We start from the raw sequence: 18422 nt of genomic DNA, 5'->3' as shown, positions 1-18422 counted from the left end.
CCCCAAAAATGAGAGATTCAAAATGAGATTATTCGTTAGTTTTATTCATTGTTTAAAAGTTTCTTCAAGGCCGAAAGCGAAGTGAGTCATATTAGTCTTCTCATTGTTTTGTGGTTTTTGTTTATTGTGTTTACAAACGGTTCAAATCTGTCATATGATGCATGCATCATACATGGTTTGTTTTCATTAACAACTTCAACGACCCTTCAACCCCAAATAGTAGCTTGAGTAGCAAGAATTTGAAATTTCAAGATTAGTTTGGTCTGAAGAACCGAAGCATTTTGGAACAGAACAATTTTTAGGTACAATAAATTCTGGGTATCCAAATGGTTTTGTTTTTCATAGTTAAGCAAATATGCACATTGCAAAAAAAAACAATAAATTTTAATTTTAAATAGTTTCAGATTCATAAATTATTTTTCTTTTAGTGCTGTAAAAATATACATGAATATATACTCAAAAAATAACATTTAAATTTATATTGTAGTTAAATTTTATGCAAAAAACCCGGGCGTAGCCCGGGAAAGGTTCTAGTTCTTCCTAATGACTTTTTGTTAAGGTGGAAAAGTATAATGTACTCCAGTTTCTACATCCATTAATTGTCTCATTAATACGGAAAAGATCAGTCCTCAACGCGCATTAGTCACATAATTAAACAGCATGCCGTTTCCATATAAAAGAGCAGGACTTCGTGCCGTCTCCAACACGATCAATCCTTAGTCAATAAGGAGTTAAGGATCAAAGAGAAGAGCGATTGATTCGAATCAATTATTCGCCATGGCTTCATCGGCGCTCTCTAATCTGATGCTCGCAATCCACGAGAAGAAGACGAACTCAGTCGATCTCTACCGTCCTCTCCGCAACTACATAACCTTCACCTACTCCGAGCGCGAAGCTCAGCTTCTTGAAGACGATCTCGAAACCCTCAATCAACTCCGCTCCGACGTAGAACGCGTCCCCGATCCGTCTCCCTCCGCCAGAAGAGACCTTCTCATCTCCTACTACAAAGCCCTATGCCTCGTGGAGACGCGGTTCCCAATCTCCCCCGAGAAGCACCACGTCAACGCCGTCTCCTTCCTATGGCACGACACCTTCAAGCAGAAGCAAAAGGCCACTCAGCAGAACATTCATCTGGAGAAAGCCGCCGTTCTCTTCAATCTCGCCGCTACTTACAGCCAGATCGGGCTCGGTCACGATCGCACCACCGTGGATGGGCGCCGTCAGGCTTCGCACGCGTTCATCGGTGCGGCGGGGGCGTTCGCGTACCTGAGGGATAACGAGTCCACTAAGGCGTCGATCGGGCAGAGCAGCACCACCGTGGATGTGTCGGTGGAGTGCGTGGGGATGTTGGAGAGGCTCATGTTGGCTCAGGCTCAGGAATGTGTGTTTGAGAATACCATTGCTAAAGGAAGCACTCCTGGTGTTTGTGCTAAAATTGCTAGACAGGTTAGTGTAAAACCATTATAATGTGTATATGATCTAGAATTTGATTCAGTATGAGCATATATGATTAGCTTGAATTTGCAATTCTTGGTTGCTTGAAATCAGGTTGGTATATACTACGAGGAAGCTTTGGCTGCGTTAACCGCTCCACCATTGAAGGATCATTTTGAGAAAGGCTGGATTTCTCATGTGCAGATGAAAGCAGCACTCTTTTATAGTGAAGCTTGTTATAGGTATGGAATGGAGTTGCACGAGAAAGAGGAAATTGCAGAAGAGATAGCTCGGCTGAGGAGCGGAAGCAGCCGTTTGGCAGAGGCGAAGAAGTCTTCGAGAGGAGCTCCTGCTCAGCTTATAGAAGCCATGAACAAACTAGAGGCGAGCATTAGTTGCAATTTGGATAGGGCTGTCAAGGAAAACGATAGAGTGTACCTTATGAGGGTTCCTTCTCCTGCTTCTTTGTCTCCGCTTCCGACTTTCTCAATGGTTAAGCCAATGAACATGACTGAGATATTGGATGCAAGCAAGGAGAAGATGTTTGCCATCCTTGTTCCGGATAGTAGTGCTAAAGCGCTCTCTAGATACACTGAGATGGTGGATGATGTGATTAGGACTCAGGCGGAGAGATTACAGCAAGCGAGCGAACTAACTCGGGTGAGGCTCAAAGAGATGGATCTTCCTGATTCTATTCTTGCTGTGGATGGTCACTCAACTCTTCCGGCTGATCTTAGAGAAGATGTAGAAGCTGTTCAGATCAGTGGTGGTCCAGCTAGCTTGGAAGCTGAACTCCAGCAACTTAGAGATTTGAAGAGGGTTAATCAGGAGTTGTTGGTGCACACCGAAGAGCTTTTGCAGAAAGAAGCAACTGAAGATACTCAATTTAGAAGCCAATTTGGGACTCGGTGGACTAGGCCTCAGTCTAGCACTCTGACAAAGAACTTGCAGGATAGGTTAAATCGTTTTGCAGCCAATTTGAAACAAGCTGGAGAAAGTGATGTGAAGATTGAGCGTTCTGTGAGAGAGAACTCCGCCCTCATGTCAATTCTTGATCGAAGGCCGGTATGTACTTCCTTGTTTTTTAATATTTTTTTGGTTAGGCTTAAAACTTGTCTCTTAGGGTTCTTCGTTTCGATTATCCTAGTACCTGAAATCTTTGGGTGCAGCCTATTCAAATCACACACTTAGACGTTATGGTTTTCTGTTTTGATTATCAGATAGAATCTGCCATCCCATCTCTAGCTAAGCCAATGATGTCTCTGGATGCAACGGAGGATGCCATCGTGGGAACTCTGAAGCAGAGTCTGGTATATCCTATTTCCTTTGGTGAAGCTGCGATTATATACTTAGGAAGGAATTTGGGCAGCTTTCACGAATCATTATTCTCACAATTTTGTTTCTTTTTGCACAGAGGCAACTGGAAAATCTTGGTGCTCAGCGGGCAGGTCTTGAAGACATGCTCAAAGAGATGAAAAGAAAGGTGAAATAATTTTCTATTGATTGGTCAATCATTATGTTTCTTGATATTGGAATGCAAAACTCATTAGACTTTTACTGGATACCTGTTTTAGGATGACATACTGCCAAAGCTGATGACGATTACAGGTTCATATGAAGATATGTTCAGGAAAGAGATATCAAAGTATGATCACATCTGTGAAGATATTTCTCAAAACATTGAAGTTCAAGAACAGTTGTTGAGGCAAATTCAGGTGTACCTTTTTTGACCACTCTTGTAGTAGCACTTTACTTTTCATCATGGTTTTTATCCTTTTTTGATAACCAATGAATGTAAGGTGATAGTAATCAATATCTAGTGATCATGTCTCATTGGTAGTAGAAACTGACTACTCATAATGGGTTTCTTTCCTTGGTTATAGGCTCAAAATGAAGAGTTCTCAACTGTTTTTAATCTTGAAGATTATAAAGGTGAGCTCGCAGCTACTGTCTTGCATGCACTCTATAAAAATGTTGAAGAAATATAATGGATCAAAGTAGTTTGTGTTATATCTTGGTTAATGCGTAATCTGTGATAAAACTGGTACATTCTGATTTTGAAGAAAATGACATTTTTATGCTCCTGTGTTCAGGTTCATTTGTTTTATGTGTTTCCCTGTTCATTTGCTCCCACTTATTTGTTTTATGTGTTTCCCTGTTCTTCAGCATCCAGAGAGAAGTGCTATAACCAGATTCAAGCGGCTATATCCAAGTATCGAGAGATCAAGGAAAATGTCAATGAGGGCTTGAAGTTCTATGTCACTCTCCAAGTGAGTTTCTTTTCTTTTTATAGTTCCAACCTCTGTATAAGCATGTCTTCACTCTACACTATGTCACTTGTCTGGGAGGGTCTTGAATTCTTATTTTTACACTACATTGAGGATACGATATTACTTTCCCTGCAATGTGAGACATTGTCTTTGTTGGTGTCAATAGGATGCAATCACGAATGTGAAGCAGCAATGCAGTGATTTTGTGATGACAAGGAGTATCCAGTGCCGAGAAATGATTGAGGATGTGCAACGACAGATGTCTGGTCTGAGTTTTCAGGATCGTAGAAACTCCGGTCCATACCCATCTGTACATCAGCCGACTGCTACAAGTTCGCCGCCTCCACAAGAAACTCATAATCCATCTCATCCTCACCCACAAGCACCATACTATAGACCGCCCGAGCAAGTGTCTAGACCTGGCTACTCTATGCCACCCTATGGTCCACCTCCCCCGTACCAGGCACCTCATGGCCAGGCGCCACAACCATACCCTCCTCAGGCCCCGCAACAGCAACAGCCTCCTTATCCATCATGGCAACAAGGCTCGTACTATGATCCCCAGGCACAGCAGCCTCGGCCTCCTTATAGCGCCCCGAACCCGTACCTACACCCGCCTCAGCCTCAGCCCCCTCACCAAGGCGGTGGATACTACAGGCATTGAGTTCTACCGTGGAACCAATAAACTGTTGTGTTATTGTTGTTATCTTTTTTTTGTTTTCTGTGAGTACTTCATGAATATCTATCCATCTCCTTTGCATGTTTCTTGAGTGAACATGAAGTCTTGTTTAATAATGACTCAAATTCTTTGAATATTCAAAATATAGACAATGTGATATCATTTGTGTAAACACATTATTATTACTAATCCATAAACAAAGTAAACCCTTATTATTGGTTGAAATTGGACAACATGCATCAGATGTAACGAAGGCGAGTGAGAAGGGTAAATATCATGATGGATTTGTGGGTTCGAGGATAGAGGAAGAAAGAGGACTGAGCAAGTTTGAGAGAGTAGCGGTCAAACAGCTCGTCAAGGATTTGGTGGCCAAAGTGGGTGCGAATGAGACGTTCCAGGACCGCTCTGAGGTACAGGACCCTCGATTCAAGGTCAGGCATGGTGTCGTGTGCCTCCACACCATCCAGTGTCCCCATCTTCTCGATTTTGAGCTCCCCGTTGCATCTGATGATCTCTTCCAGTTCCTTTGGAGTTGTGTAATAGATAGGCAGGTTGAAACTATCTACATCCTCCTCCTTGATTCGTCCCTGCGGTAAAGTGTTTTAGAGTCATTTTACTCGTTCATGTGGTTATTAAGAAAAACCAACAACCAAGTACCTCTCTAGCCATGTCCATGAGGCATGAGCCCACGAGATCGAACTCGGATCCCGTTGAAGCCTGAGAACAGAGAAAGCCATCTGGTACACCGGGCACAATCAATGCCATCAGCCCGTCTTCTGCGAGCTCCCGTGATCTTGCAACAAGGAAAGACGTGATATCCTTTTTGTACTGACAGGCGTAGGCTTGTGCAACCTCTTTTGATGCTCCCGTGTAGTGAATCCTGCCTCCGTTGTAAGCAGGAGAGGTTGTATCACTTAGTTCGGGTGGCACGTCGGAGAGCCAACAGAGAGCACAGGAGGAGTAGGCCAAGTTGAGAGATGCCTTGGGAAACAAGTTTCCATAAAAAGAGCCAGGGACACCTGTGAAACATTATTATGACCATTAAGTAGAGTTGTTACTTGAGCCGATTAAAACCAAAGTAAAGTAATGCACCTGCCAAGAAGTAGGGGCGTTGACTCTGAGGAGGGAGCAAAGCAAAGAGTGCATTAAAATCAGTGTGCGAGAGGTCGTTGAAGAAGACTTGAAACTCAGGGGTTTTATCATTAGCCATAGAGGAGCTGAACTTGTGGAGGAGAGCTTGAATGATGATGTCCACAGCAAGAAGGGTGTTGGGGCCAGAGGAACATCCAAAGTCAGCGATGGTGAATGTAGAGAATGTATGGTTGGTGAGGTCGAGACGCTTGTGGATCTCCTTCCTAAGGAGTGCTTCAGCAGCGTCAATGGCTCCCCTCTACACACAGTTGAACATGTTGGTATACTTAGAATAAATAAATAAAAGAAAAAAAAAAGGTGGTTGGGGAGTGGGGGTGATGTATATCTACTCTAAACCTGATAGGAGGAGTTGCGAGCATAGCTAGAAGGACCGTCTCCACCGTTCATGGCTGTGTGATGGTATTGTATGAGGGTGGGAGAAACTACATTGTAGTTGTAGCGTGAATGTGTGGAATTATAAGAAACAAAGACTTGTAGCCACGTGGAAAGACGATTAAGTCTAAACGCGGCGGCTCCCATGTGCTATACGTGTGAAAAAGGTCTATTTCAAAGAATTTTAGGACATGGTTAACCCCGGTCTTTTAAATAGAGTTATTAACTTATGATTTGATATTTTTTTTATTTTTATTTTTTTTTTACATTTTTTTGGCTAAAAGAAGGTTCTTAGAGCAAGTACAATAATAATCTTTAGTTGGAATTCTTAAAAAACAAATTATTATAAAATTATATGGGGCTCACGATTTTTAGATTTCTGTTGGTGCCCTTAAATTTCTTAGTTAAGGATCAATTTTGTGGAATCTCTTAACTATTTGCGGATCCCACTAACATGTGATGGTCCGCGATTGGTTATATATATATTTTTTAAAAAAAAATCTGAAAAAATAGTTAAAAAAAAATAGAAAAACACTTTTTCTAAGAATTTTAATGGGGATACACAGTTATGGATGTTCTTATATCTCTTATTTAAAAAACAATCCTTAGTTTTTCTTAGTTAAAATCTAAAAAAAAAACTAAGAACAATCTCTTAACCGAAGCTAATAACCTCAGTTAAGAGACTGAGGTTAATAAATTGATTAAGTTTTCATTAAAGCAATCAAATATTTAAAATATTATAGAAAATATTTTTATGCAAATGTTTCTATTTGATTATAAATTGTTGAATATCTTAATTTTAAAATTTTATAATAGAAAATATTATTTCAAGGTAACAACACAATATATAAAAGTTATGCTTGTAGCATTAGACATTAAATTAAAAATCTGATAACTATCGGAACCTGATACAATCATATGACACACCACTACCAAACTGAATTTAGTGTGTCGACTCACTAGATTCTAACAATTTTTACCTCTATCACAACCAGTATAAATAAAGTTTGGACATTCAAATAAGAATTATAATTCCAGTACATATATCACATGATCATATATGGAAGATCATTCCCAAGATGGGATGTCGACTCAACATATTTTTTATCATGTTATCTTTATTAGTCAATCTTTAACGCGAATCAAAACATCTAAATTGATTCTTATATACATATACTAGATTCTTTGATGACAAAAAAAAAGGTACATATACTAGATTCAGATTACTAATTTTATGATAATCATACTCAATATTAAACATGTTCAAAAGACACATAGTTATATTAGTATGTTATCCAACTTTAGATGCCCAATAATGTGAATAAATTGTAGTAACAAATTAGATTAAATCTATAGAATTAATAAATTCTCCGACAACTAATTTCAATAAATGCAAAATCTAGAATAAATTGCACAAATATTTTAAATTATTCCAAAATATACGGCAAATCAATTGGGAATAGTAGGCAAATGAGAATTGGTCAGAGTTGTTATTTAAAAACAACGTTCAAAGCCAAACAAACCCAGAATTAATAAGCCATTTAATACCAATTAAAAACATTATCAGTTTTAACAAGTAAGGCTTTTTATCTATTACTTATACTATTAACTAGGTGTTTTGCCCGCGAAGCGGGCTTAAACATTTTCATAAATTTTTGAAAAGTTTTTTTGTACATTATATTCATTACTAAAATAATTTTTTAAATAACTCAATATTATATTTTTAATTATATAATTAAAAAAAATTGTTTGATTAATATTAAATTATATAATTTATGTTTAACGTTTTACTAAAATAATTTTTCAGATAATAATACAATATATATATAGATATTGTTTTTTTTTTAGATTTTAGATAATTCATAAATTATCTATTTTTAAAATTATATTTTCAGATTTTGGATAATTCTTAATATTATTAATATTAATCAATTATCTAATCAAATCAATTAAAATTTCGAATTTATTTTCTAATTTATTTATACATTTTATTCATTAAGGGTATAAACGATATTAACCGCTCTAACTTTTAACGTGAGAGCTCGATTCTAAAAATTTACTTCGCAAATAATAATATAGATTAAATATAAGCATGCCATCTTTCAGAAAGTTTTTTTGACTCGTTCATAAAACAACTGACATCAATGGCAAAACAATGCTACACTTACGACACCACTAAACTAGTGGAGATTATTAAAAAAAAAATTGAACGAGCCGAAGCTTGATTGATTTTAATTAATAATAACCATAATCAAAACACATCTTGAAAACGTCAAAACAAAATTTTGGTTGATTCAGTATCCTCCTATATATTAATTGAGAAGTCACATGAATGATTTTTGAGGATGTGTTATTTATACAAAAAGTTTGAAATTTTTTTTTATAATTTGATTGGTTCAAAAGTTTTTAATTTTAATTTATATTTAAATAACTCTATAGATAACTAACGAAACTTATTGCCAAACAAGTAAGACTTCTAACCTAACTGCTCTTTCTTCTCTATCTCATTTTCATTGTTCATTCATTTTTCTTCTAAAATATTATTAGACCGAAACTAATTTTCAGATGTCTTGAAGTAAATCCACAGGATATAGTCATACTTGGCTGAGGTATTATTTGGCTTGACTTTTGTTTAAGTTCCTTTGTGATGGTACCAAGCATTAGAATCTCAAAAAAAAAAAAAAAAGAATTCATATAATATTATCTTCTGTTCAAGCAAGTCACCCGTTTTTAGTTGTGAAGAAAACCTGATCTTTTCTGTCAGATTTTTTAAAGTTTTGTCTTTATCACTGTGGAAGAGAGCAAAACTATTTTCGAATCTCTGAAAAGGGTGTGAGGCTTAACTGATATGTGTTGTATGTATAAAGTGGTGTATACACAAGGCTAATTAAGTGATGAAGTGATAGTTGAGATTTATATATTGGCATTTTGGCATTCATTATTAAAATTTATATGTAATATTTTTTTTTTATAGTTGAGAAATTTATGGTATATGAATTTATTTTTATTTTAAATAATATAAATGGGTTATACAAACCCAAAAAATATCTGAAACGAATCCCAAACTGATTTTTTTTATAAATATTTGAATGAGGTTTAAATCTTTAACTCCGAAAATCCGAATTTGTATAGAACGAACCGAACTCGAATTGATATCCGAACGCCCACTCCTACTTCACACAAAGGATGACTAACACTTTTGACCGTTAATATATATAAACACTATTTTGAAAGTTCATGCAATATTTTTGATTTTTTATCTAATTCAGTATGAAATATGCACTAGTATAACATTCATGAATAAAAAGGTACGACGCGTAAATTCATGTTGTATTTTCGAATTTATGTTTAGTTCAATATGAAATATACAAAGTTAAGGTAGAAAAAGAAACACTTAAAGTTCATGTTAGGCCATTTTCTCTGTTATACGTGGCCGAAGCCCACATTCCGAACCCGCTCAGCCTTAAAAACTACTGGGTTTGAGCTTAGTTTTATATGCCCAAAAAATTGGGTCTTTCAGGCTAAGTCCATTTGAGCTTGGGTATTTTAGGATTAAGCCCATTTGGGATAAGGCTGGTTCAAAAATCTAAAATTTTATATTTTATTTTAAATATTATTGTTTTTTCTTGTAATCGAAGTTGTTAATGCACTTTATTGTTTCATAATTACGAGTGTTACATTTTAAATTTTACAAATGTACATTCTTCTTTCATGTACAACATGCGTTTTTATTTCAAAATACAAAGTATAAAACGTTTAACTATGTTTATCATAAATTTTGTTCTCTTATATATTTAGTTATAATTGATATTTGATTATTTAAATTTTATTAAATTTGGTTTCTTTATAATATGTTTTAAATCATACGAAAAAATAAAACATTTGTGATAAAGAAAAAAAGTTTAAACTCATTTTATATATTTCTTTTCTTTTAAATGAAACTCTTTTTTTACGAAAATTTACATGTAGTAAAACGATGAAATTGATGATGACACTATTTTTCGAAAAACCCACAAAAGCCCTATAAAACCTGGGCCGGATTTAAATTCTAGGTCTAAAATACTTTTGAACTGGACCGTATTAGACTCAAATATTTACAGATTTAGCGGGTTTAGACCGGACCGAGCCAGCCCGAATTGACACCCCTAGTTATACGTCCCCATCAGAGTGTTTCTTTAGAAGCCCAAGAAGTTTCAAAGTTGAGGCTTACACTTTGGTGCGGTTTATCCTACCGGGGAGGTTAAAAACAGAGGCCTCCAAAATCTATCTTTATTGAAACTCCAATCCTGATCAATTTGTTGATTCCTCTCTAGAGAGACATCAAGACCAAGATAAAGACAGATTCTCGTTATTAGGCATGCAATTACTTTTAAAAAATCTGTAGCAAAAAAAATGTAATAACCGCAGACGGCGATAGAAACAAAAGCCATTTGGCATATTCAGGTTTGCAGTTATTCAACATCCACTGCGTTTTATACACCCTCTTAAAAATAACATGAAGCAAACTCAAGAAGATACTGTGTCCAGAATCGCGTTGTTTTCATTTCAGTTTCGCAAAAAGCTTGGGTGCAACCTGGAGATATAAAATCAAGTTTCATCTCAGTATTGTAACGTAGAAAGAAGGAGATGATGTGAACAGCAAAGGGAAAACCATAGCTACTACTTACACATTTGTCAATGCAATGCCAGTAGTCGAAGTACTGCCCAGTGCAATGCTTGTGGCCAGAGTCATCACCTTGGATTCTCTTTACACACGCCTGAGAACCACAAAAAAAAAACTGTATCAGTCAACAATGATCTTCACACACACACACACAATCATGATTCGTATATTGTTCAAAGGAACAATGTCATCAGCAGTTCACCTGATATTCGAGTAGTGGCTTCACACATTTTGGTTTGCAAGATTCCTCAAGGTACTTCTTTGGATCAACAACTTCCTCATCTGCCCTGAAATATTTAAAAAACGAAATAAACATCTTTTTATTAAAAATCAAACCCGTGTGATGGCATTACAAAACGAATCTGTCTTTTCCAGAGTCATTCTTACAAAATGAAACTCCGTTCATTTGATTATCAACGACAACACTACGTAGTAGTCACCTCAAATTTAAACAAGGATACATTATAATACACTACATCTCAATTAGCACCACCACAGACCATATAGCACAAATCTAAAAACGGAGATGATGATTCCAGTCAACAAATTCAGACAGCTACATGAGATCTATCTACTCAGCATGATGTATAGATTGGTAATCAACCTAAAAGGATGGTGTCGAAGCTTACATGGCGAGAAGTCAAATTTGAAGCTTGTAGAAACTGCAACACATATATGAGATTCTTGTCAGAGAAAAAAAAAAAGTAGAACCGATAGGTTTGTAAGGAGATAACATCAAAATCAAAACGGAAGTAAGATCTATTTAGCGAAATCTGACCTGTCCTGGAGAGGAGATCGAGACCTTAAGGAGACAACGAACCCTACAGATTTGTTTTGAGTTTTGAGTCAGTCTTCCTTTAGATGTCTCTAGATTCATTCCATTACGCTTTCCCACAGGTCTCTAATGGACGTTAGGCCCAAACTATTTACAATCTTAAAAGCCCAAAGCCCATTAAAACCCCGAAAATCTCCCAAGATTCCCTATAATGACGACATATTCTTATGGCTCCAGATTCATTTCATTAAATTTCTCGATAGGCCTCTGATAGACGTAAGCCCAAACAAATTACAATCTCAAAAGCCCAAAGCCCATTAAAACTCGAAAACCAGATTCTCCCAAGATTCCCTGTAAGGACGACATATTCGTTTTACATAAGACTTCGTCTGACATCTTTTTGGCTTTTAAGGAAGTTGTAATAGAATATGATGTTGGAAAAGTGATAAAAAGATGGTCAACATTGTCGGAGTCTAGATGCCAACTTAACATTTTTGCAAACCTAAGAAAGATCAAAACACATGTGACATGTTGGGGCGGCACGTCATACAATCTTTAATATTATTATCCACCCACCAATATCAAATTTGATTCCGTCTTTTTTCTTTTCATTTTCGTACAAGAAAGAAAGAAAACTAGTTATGTTGATTGTGATAACACAGAATAATAGGGGGAGATGATACTCGATTGCATTGATCGCAAGACAGCCTAGCCTGCTACTGTTTTGTAGTATCTAAATATGTAAATGTAACGAAGAATGTCGTTATGTCATTATGATATATAGCCATATAGGTATGTGTATTATCTATGTTGTGGTACCTATATTACATACCAAATCAAAAGAAGACAACAGCTTTGAATATCTTCAATGATAATAGCATTTAATGTCAATAAAATCAATGTGGAGATTGACATTTGACAGTAGAAGTAATAATAACGCTCGTTGGCGCTGACTTGGTTTAAATGCATCAAAACGTGCGTTAAATTTAAAAGACTGTGAATGATATTGATAACCAACATTGATGATATTAATGTTACTAACATGTTACACCATTCAAACCAAACATGTTTGCTAGTTTGAGTAGAAGAGAACAAAGATCAATGAAATGCAATTTTGATGCATGAAAGAATTGATTGGAAACAGCTCTGTAATGTAAATATCACACAACTATCCCTAAAAGAAAATTGCATTTACATTGTTCTCTCTTCTCCCCTATTTACAAAATAACCAAAAAAAAACCTACAATGGCATTTGACTGTCTCACCTCTGCTGCAACAATAATATATGAGCTTATTAGCGTCTCTTTCTCTCGAGTGTCTTCTGAATCTTCCATGTCCAACCCATCAAGAAGGCCACAAGCCCAAGTCCCACACTTCCCCATAGCGTCACTACCCACACTGGCATTTCCGCTGGGTACAATCCTGTTTTTGTGTCACAACACAAGCATGTAACCATAAGTAACATTAAAATGAATAAAGTAGAACATATGTAAGCAACACAACTTACCAGTTCCAAACTTGATGCAGATGAGAAGTTCTACTATGCATATCCCCAGTGACAGCCAACAGAATGATCCCACCTTTTTCACAGGTTTCCTGTCAATAACCAAAACAACTAGTTATATACAATGTTCAAGAAATTGCTAGGCGGTGGTTAATCGCTTTAACGAGATTATTGTTTAATCGGGCACCTAGGCCGATTTTTAGAACACTAGTTATATAAAAAGACTCTATATTTCAACTAACACCAAACCAATATCACAGTGGCTAATAGTTATACCTGTCTTGGAGGTATGAATTGTACTCCCGCGTTGTTGGAATCGCTATGAGCCACCACAAGATCAGCCTATAGAGAATCACTGGGTTTCGAGGAGGGATCCACAGGCTAAACTTGAGAAAGAATGTGTTCAGCTCCACTGTTAAGAAGATGATGCAAAGAGTGAGCACTTGAATAAAACGCCAAGGTCCTTGCAGTGGATGCCACTCGTCTTTGTCCCAATGAGCTGGTGTGAACTGCCCTAATGTCCTTTTAACCTGAGAAGAAAAGAAAAAAAATCAAGAACTCTCATGAAACGTACAACAGCTAGGAACCAACCATGTGTATGAACAAAACCTTACTTTGCCAATAATGTTAGGCTGGCGGCTAATGCCAACCCACTCGTATGTTTTACCATCAAAGTAGCGTACTGTATACATTCCAGCCCATATCCCTACCAACATTATAAAACAAATACAAAACGTTACTCAGCTCCTCTACATAACAATTTAGATGTAAGAGATATAGAATGGAAGGTGGGTTAAGGATCATACCAAACCAGTTGCATATCAGGATATCAAGAACAATACTGTCCCACCAGCACTCGTTGAAATTTGGTAACATGTGCCTAAAAGTAAGCTGGAGAACATAGAACATACACATTACTGGTGGTGACACAGGGGAAGCTATAAACCAGGAAACACATAAGGGAAGGAAGAGACAAAGACCAACCTCCAATAACTCAAAACCAATGGAAAGCACCCACAGAAGCGGCTGGTTCCTTATCAAAATTGCTTTTCCCCACCATCCAAAGATGTGGGCCAAGAAAAACTCGTCAAATATAGTGTCCTGGAAAAAATTGTAAACCAAAAGCATAATAAGCCTTTAGATTAATAATACAAAGGCTATGCCTATGATAAAGACAACTTTGTTCTTAAAAAATAAAAATAAAGGGGGAGAGAGTTGTAGAGAGAAGATACCATACATAAAGATTTTTAAACCTGTTTGTTGGGTGATCAGGCACATAAAGACGGCAATCAGCACCGTATGATCTCTCAGGAAGTTCTGCAAACATTAGCAAACTCAATAAGAATAAGTGGTGAATAAAACAGCAGTAAATATATATATTTACCTATTCCAAGGTCAGGGTGGAGAAACTTCATGAACTGCCTAGCATCATCACGTCTCTGGGAGGGATAATTATTTGTAACTATTAGAGTTTGCTAACTAAAAACAAGAAAACTAACATCACAAGTATAGGTAAAGGTATAAAGAAGTGAACCTGGAAGAGTAAAAAAGTAAGTGCAACTAAGTAAATAACGGCCATTCCATGGACTAAGCGCCAGAGTGCAGGGTGAGGCCTGATAAGAACCCTGCATAAAGGAAACAACTTTATTAAAGACAGGAGTAGTACAAGTAATCATCATTGCAAATAAACACAAAAAGTAAAGGAAGATTACGTTGAAGGTGCCTGAAGCAGAGAATAAGCAAGAAAGACAGCAATCATAGCCCACACTCCCCTATAGAGAAGACACATAGTAGTGTCAATAAATGGATTCAAATGAGGAAGAAAAAAAAACATAAAGTAAAGAGAAAGAGGAAACCTTTTGACAGAAGTGACAAGATCATCAGAAGTAGTGCTCTCAGGATCAAGAGCTCCACTAGCCCAACTAATTCATTTCAAAAAAAAAAAAAGCTTGAGGATCAGAAGAAATGAGACAGAGGAGGAGGAGAAGGAAGAAGTGAGAGACTCACATGAGGAAACAAGCGCCAATGAGGAGAAGGGAGATAGTGCGAGGCCTGTAAGCCCATGCAGTCCATGGATCAAGCTCAGCGTCAACATCACCACCATTACCATTCATTCTCCCAAAAGGTTCTCTCTTTCTTTCTTTCCTATTATACCCATTGGGCTCCATGGCTAATGAACCAGCTTCTGCAAAGTTATATTCAAAAAACCAAAACAGAGTGAGAGAGAGAGAGAGAGAGAGGAGAAAGACAGAGAATAGAGTGGATAGGGAGAGGAAGGTACAAGGTACAAAGCAGAGAGACAGATAAAAGGTTCTGTCTTTGCAGAGGTTATAAAAAAAAAAGCAGACGCAATAATAAGAAGATTTATGTAAAAAAATAAAAAAAAAGCGGATATACAAACAAAAAAAACGAAATGGGTCGGCGAGAAAATGAAAAAAGAGAGGAGATTTGGATACCTGAAGAGGAAGAACCCTAGAGAGGTTGATTGATTAATGGGATAAGAGAAGAAGAAGTAAGAATCGGAGTAGGAAGCTCGAAGATGATGATGATGAGGAGGAGGAATAAAAAGGAAGAGGAATGGTCAAAGTAGAGAGAGAGAGAGATACGCTTCTCTGCTTCATTCACGATCTGAAAACGACTCTGCTTTTCTTTCTTTCCCCCACGATTTCCTTCTTTTTATTTTTCCACAATTACCCCTTTACTTCTACTTCTTCATCGATTTATTGGAGTATATTATTATTACTAGATTATAGGGGTGTTCAATCCGGATATCGGTTCGGTTTCGGTTCGGTTTTTTTCGGTTTTCGGTATTTCGGTTAGTAAAATATAACTACCATTCTAAATCCATATTTACTTCGGTTCGGTTCGGTTTATATACTGTCGGTTTTCGGTTTCTTCGGTTTTATACCAAAAAAACATAATTATTTTGTTTGAGATCATATTATATGAATTTTAGAGTCATATTGTCAACACAGTCATTTATTAAAAATATATTACATGTTCAAATAAACGAACAAAAAAGTAAAAATGCTTCTACCATCAAATAAAATAATCAAATCTATAACTAAAATCAAAGCTTGAAATTTTGAAAATAAAAATATGAAACAAAACAGAAACATGAAAGAAAAATTTTTCCACTCTTCCATATTTAGTGTTCATTAAAGTCATGCTTTTTCAATTGAAAATTTTCCATTAATTATTGTCCATCAAATTTATAATCTTCATATTAATTTAGTGAAGACTAAAATAAATCAAAAAGATCAAAAAAATACTTAGAAAATAAGATGTCTGAATTGCGATGTATTAGTTATAGTTCAAGTGTTTTACAAATTAAGGTTTTTATTACTATAAAATTATGGTAATAGTTATTAACACAAATTTAACTTATGTAACAAATATATTTTCATGTATTGTTATAAAATAGATACATATTTACATGTTTCTACTTTTAATCGGTTTTGTTCGGTTTATTCGGTTTAATCGGTTATATACCAAACTATATCCAAATCCTACGGTTTTTATAAAATTATATCCATTCGGTTTATATGGTATATACCAAAACCAAACCATATTGTCTATTTCGGTTCGGTTCGGTTCGGTACGGTTCAGTTTTACCATATTGAACAGTCCTACTAGATTATAATCCGCGCAGAGCGCAGAAATTTTTAAAGTATTATATCTTTTAGTATGTAGACATAATGTCAGTTAAAATCATAGAAAGAAAAATATATATATGTAAGAAAGTACGGAATATAAGAATTTTAGTATATCAATATAAATTTATATGTGATTGACTTTAAAATTAAATTGTATATTTGTTTGCATGCGGGTAAATTTATGAGAAGCTCATTTTTATTTTGTCAAAACATTATTTCAAACATGATTTGAAGCTCATATTTGTTCACAATAAAAAGATTTCTGAGAAGATTAGATATGAACATTCGTAAACGTTATGATATGAACATTCGTACATGTTAAAATAACCAATTCAAGCAAATCATAAAGTTCCCTTATTTAAAAGAATCACTTCCAAATTTTCATTCAAATCATTCGAGTTTACATTCATATATTTTGTTACCTTATTTAAAAGAACCACTTCCAAATTTTCGAACAAATCATAAAGTTTTTCTTTGGAAAGAGTTAATATGCTGCCTTAGTTAAATCCTTTTTTTTTTTGGAAATCCGAATGTAGTCAAGCGTAACAGACTGACCACGAACATAATCCGATCCTTTTTTCTGAAATCCAAAAATTTTATAGTATAATGTTATGACCAGTGGTATTTGTTTTGTAATTATTTTAGTTGATAAAAAGCTTTTTTTTAAAGGAGATGAGAGTGAATATGGTAATGACACCTAAAAAAATAACACTCATATAATAAACATATGAGGCTAAGGTTATTTTTTATCAATGTTTCTCGATTAAAAATAAAGGGATTATGTTGTTAGTATTTGTCTAATTTATCACAGACAAATGATACTATTTCAAACAATTTTTATTTCATGTCTTATTCACCATTTATTTCCCTTTTCACCTAATTCGTCTGGTTATACTACCTAATAAATATATACTTATATACGTCTTGTTGTCAGTGCGTCACTACCACCTTATAAATATTGTTTGTCAAAATAAAAATTATGAATAAATTTTTATAATTTAGAAGAAATAAATGTCAAAAATATCATTTTGAATTACGAACAAAAAAAATAAGCAAATTACATGTGCTTTAAACAGACCACCGTGATTGAGGTTTTGATCCGGCCGAAAAGAAAATTGAGTATTATATAATCTGAATATATGATATACAGTATGGGTCGTCGATGGGAAAGTATAACTTCAAACATTAATGGCTTTGCAATAACTAAAGCGATTGTTTCATTGCAACTAAATGAAACACATCAATTGTTAGTATATTCATTTTATTGTTTAAGTAATTGAGTTGACAGATATTCTCAAAAGTACAACGGAGAAGCAGAGAATAACAACCCTAATTAGTATATAATCATTTATTTTTTATTTTACTGAATGACCAAAAAAATACAAAAAGGAGGAAATGAAAGTCATTTAGTATTTGATATCGACATGTCTAGCTATGCATAAAAGCTATCACAATCAACTCTACCATACTTGTATAAAATGTAGAGAACTGAAATCCTAACTAATGCATCTACCTCTTGGTTTAGATCACATAACTGCGAGTAAAATTTTAAACACTGAGGAAATATCGAATAAGTTGAATTTGAATAGAAACAAATTAAACAGCTCACTCTTATAAGAAGAACATGCAGATGGAGACGCCACTTGTAGTCACTTGCCACAACATTACCCTTCTCTCTCTCTCTCTCTCTTTGTTTTTTTTAACCTTTTCACTAGTAATAATTAACAAATAATAAACAATGGGTTTTGAAAATAACAAAAAGAAGTTGATATTAGATGGAATCTTAGGAACGAAAGTGAAGATATATCTAGAGTAAAGGAATAGTACAAGAAGAAAAGCGTGTGTGTGAGAGAGATAATAATGATTAGGGTCAAAGTAAGTGATGGGATTAGATTAGAGGGATTAAGAATAATGATT

The 18422-nt window shown here is 35.4% G+C and overlaps 4 protein-coding genes across 5 annotated transcripts; 1 reads left to right on the top strand and 3 right to left on the bottom strand.

Moving 5' to 3' along the window:
* The first annotated feature begins 707 nt into the window (after window positions 1–707).
* Window positions 708–4595, top strand: LOC125610215 (vacuolar-sorting protein BRO1-like). The gene is made up of 8 exons (XM_048782327.1): window positions 708–1446; window positions 1549–2499; window positions 2655–2744; window positions 2849–2917; window positions 3009–3149; window positions 3318–3366; window positions 3601–3704; window positions 3871–4595. Exons 1-8 carry the CDS (start codon window positions 778–780, stop codon window positions 4366–4368), a joined length of 2571 nt encoding a protein of 856 aa, XP_048638284.1. The 5' UTR covers window positions 708–777; the 3' UTR covers window positions 4369–4595.
* LOC106373888 (loganic acid O-methyltransferase-like) lies at window positions 4546–6140 on the bottom strand. The gene is made up of 4 exons (XM_048782328.1): window positions 5872–6140; window positions 5476–5773; window positions 5041–5402; window positions 4546–4970 (listed from the first exon to the last, which is right to left on the bottom strand). Exons 1-4 carry the CDS (start codon window positions 6052–6054, stop codon window positions 4623–4625), a joined length of 1191 nt encoding a protein of 396 aa, XP_048638285.1. The 5' UTR covers window positions 6055–6140; the 3' UTR covers window positions 4546–4622.
* Window positions 6141–10249: 4109 nt separating this feature from the next.
* On the bottom strand, window positions 10250–11487 carry LOC106377067 (cytochrome b-c1 complex subunit 6-1, mitochondrial). The gene is made up of 5 exons (XM_013817222.3): window positions 11349–11487; window positions 11200–11232; window positions 10773–10857; window positions 10575–10664; window positions 10250–10480 (listed from the first exon to the last, which is right to left on the bottom strand). Coding segments are annotated over exons 2-5 (210 nt in total). The 5' UTR covers window positions 11202–11232; window positions 11349–11487; the 3' UTR covers window positions 10250–10447.
* Window positions 11488–12336: 849 nt separating this feature from the next.
* On the bottom strand, window positions 12337–15502 carry LOC106377066 (CDP-diacylglycerol--serine O-phosphatidyltransferase 1). Of its 2 annotated transcripts, XM_013817221.3 has the most exons (13): window positions 15306–15502; window positions 14857–15034; window positions 14706–14771; window positions 14562–14621; window positions 14384–14474; window positions 14234–14288; window positions 14087–14166; window positions 13834–13950; window positions 13656–13740; window positions 13464–13555; window positions 13126–13379; window positions 12853–12941; window positions 12337–12767 (listed from the first exon to the last, which is right to left on the bottom strand). In XM_013817221.3, the coding sequence occupies exons 2-13, from the start codon at window positions 15015–15017 to the stop codon at window positions 12640–12642; spliced, it is 1278 nt and encodes a 425-aa protein (XP_013672675.2). In that variant the 5' UTR covers window positions 15018–15034; window positions 15306–15502; the 3' UTR covers window positions 12337–12639. The 2 variants fall into 2 exon arrangements, with proteins under 2 accessions (XP_013672675.2, XP_048638283.1); XM_048782326.1 differs by lacking the exon at window positions 15306–15502 and having other exon boundaries at window positions 14857–15262.
* Window positions 15503–18422: the final 2920 nt, after the last annotated feature.

This window comes from Brassica napus, chromosome A6 (assembly GCF_020379485.1).
Source record: "Brassica napus cultivar Da-Ae chromosome A6, Da-Ae, whole genome shotgun sequence".
Classification (NCBI taxonomy): Eukaryota; Viridiplantae; Streptophyta; class Magnoliopsida; order Brassicales; family Brassicaceae; genus Brassica; species Brassica napus.
Note: the sequence above shows the minus strand (reverse complement) of the source record. Positions and strands in the feature narration are given on the sequence as shown.

Bases quoted from the DNA above. Each gene is read 5' to 3' on its own strand.
- LOC125610215 (XM_048782327.1), top strand. From the start codon at position 778: ATGGCTTCATCGGCGCTCTCTAATCTGATGCTCGCAATCCACGAGAAG. The intron at 1,447-1,548 runs GTTAGTGTAAAA...GCTTGAAATCAG, and splicing joins GTGCTAAAATTGCTAGACAG to GTTGGTATATACTACGAGGA. The intron at 3,705-3,870 runs GTGAGTTTCTTT...TGGTGTCAATAG, and splicing joins AGTTCTATGTCACTCTCCAA to GATGCAATCACGAATGTGAA.
- LOC106373888 (XM_048782328.1), bottom strand. From the start codon at position 6,054: ATGGGAGCCGCCGCGTTTAGACTTAATCGTCTTTCCACGTGGCTACAA. The intron at 5,774-5,871 runs GTTTAGAGTAGA...AACTGTGTGTAG, and splicing joins CTCGCAACTCCTCCTATCAG to AGGGGAGCCATTGACGCTGC. The intron at 5,403-5,475 runs GTGCATTACTTT...AATGTTTCACAG, and splicing joins ACGCCCCTACTTCTTGGCAG to GTGTCCCTGGCTCTTTTTAT.
- LOC106377067 (XM_013817222.3), bottom strand. The intron at 10,665-10,772 runs GTGAACTGCTGA...TGTGGTTCTCAG, and splicing joins AGCCACTACTCGAATATCAG to GCGTGTGTAAAGAGAATCCA. The intron at 10,481-10,574 runs GTAAGTAGTAGC...TTATATCTCCAG, and splicing joins GGCATTGCATTGACAAATGT to GTTGCACCCAAGCTTTTTGC.
- LOC106377066 (XM_013817221.3), bottom strand. From the start codon at position 15,017: ATGGAGCCCAATGGGTATAATAGGAAAGAAAGAAAGAGAGAACCTTTT. The intron at 14,622-14,705 runs GTTTCCTCTTTC...TCTTCTCTATAG, and splicing joins CTTGTCACTTCTGTCAAAAG to GGGAGTGTGGGCTATGATTG. The intron at 13,556-13,655 runs GTATGATCCTTA...TAATGTTGGTAG, and splicing joins CCTGATATGCAACTGGTTTG to GGATATGGGCTGGAATGTAT.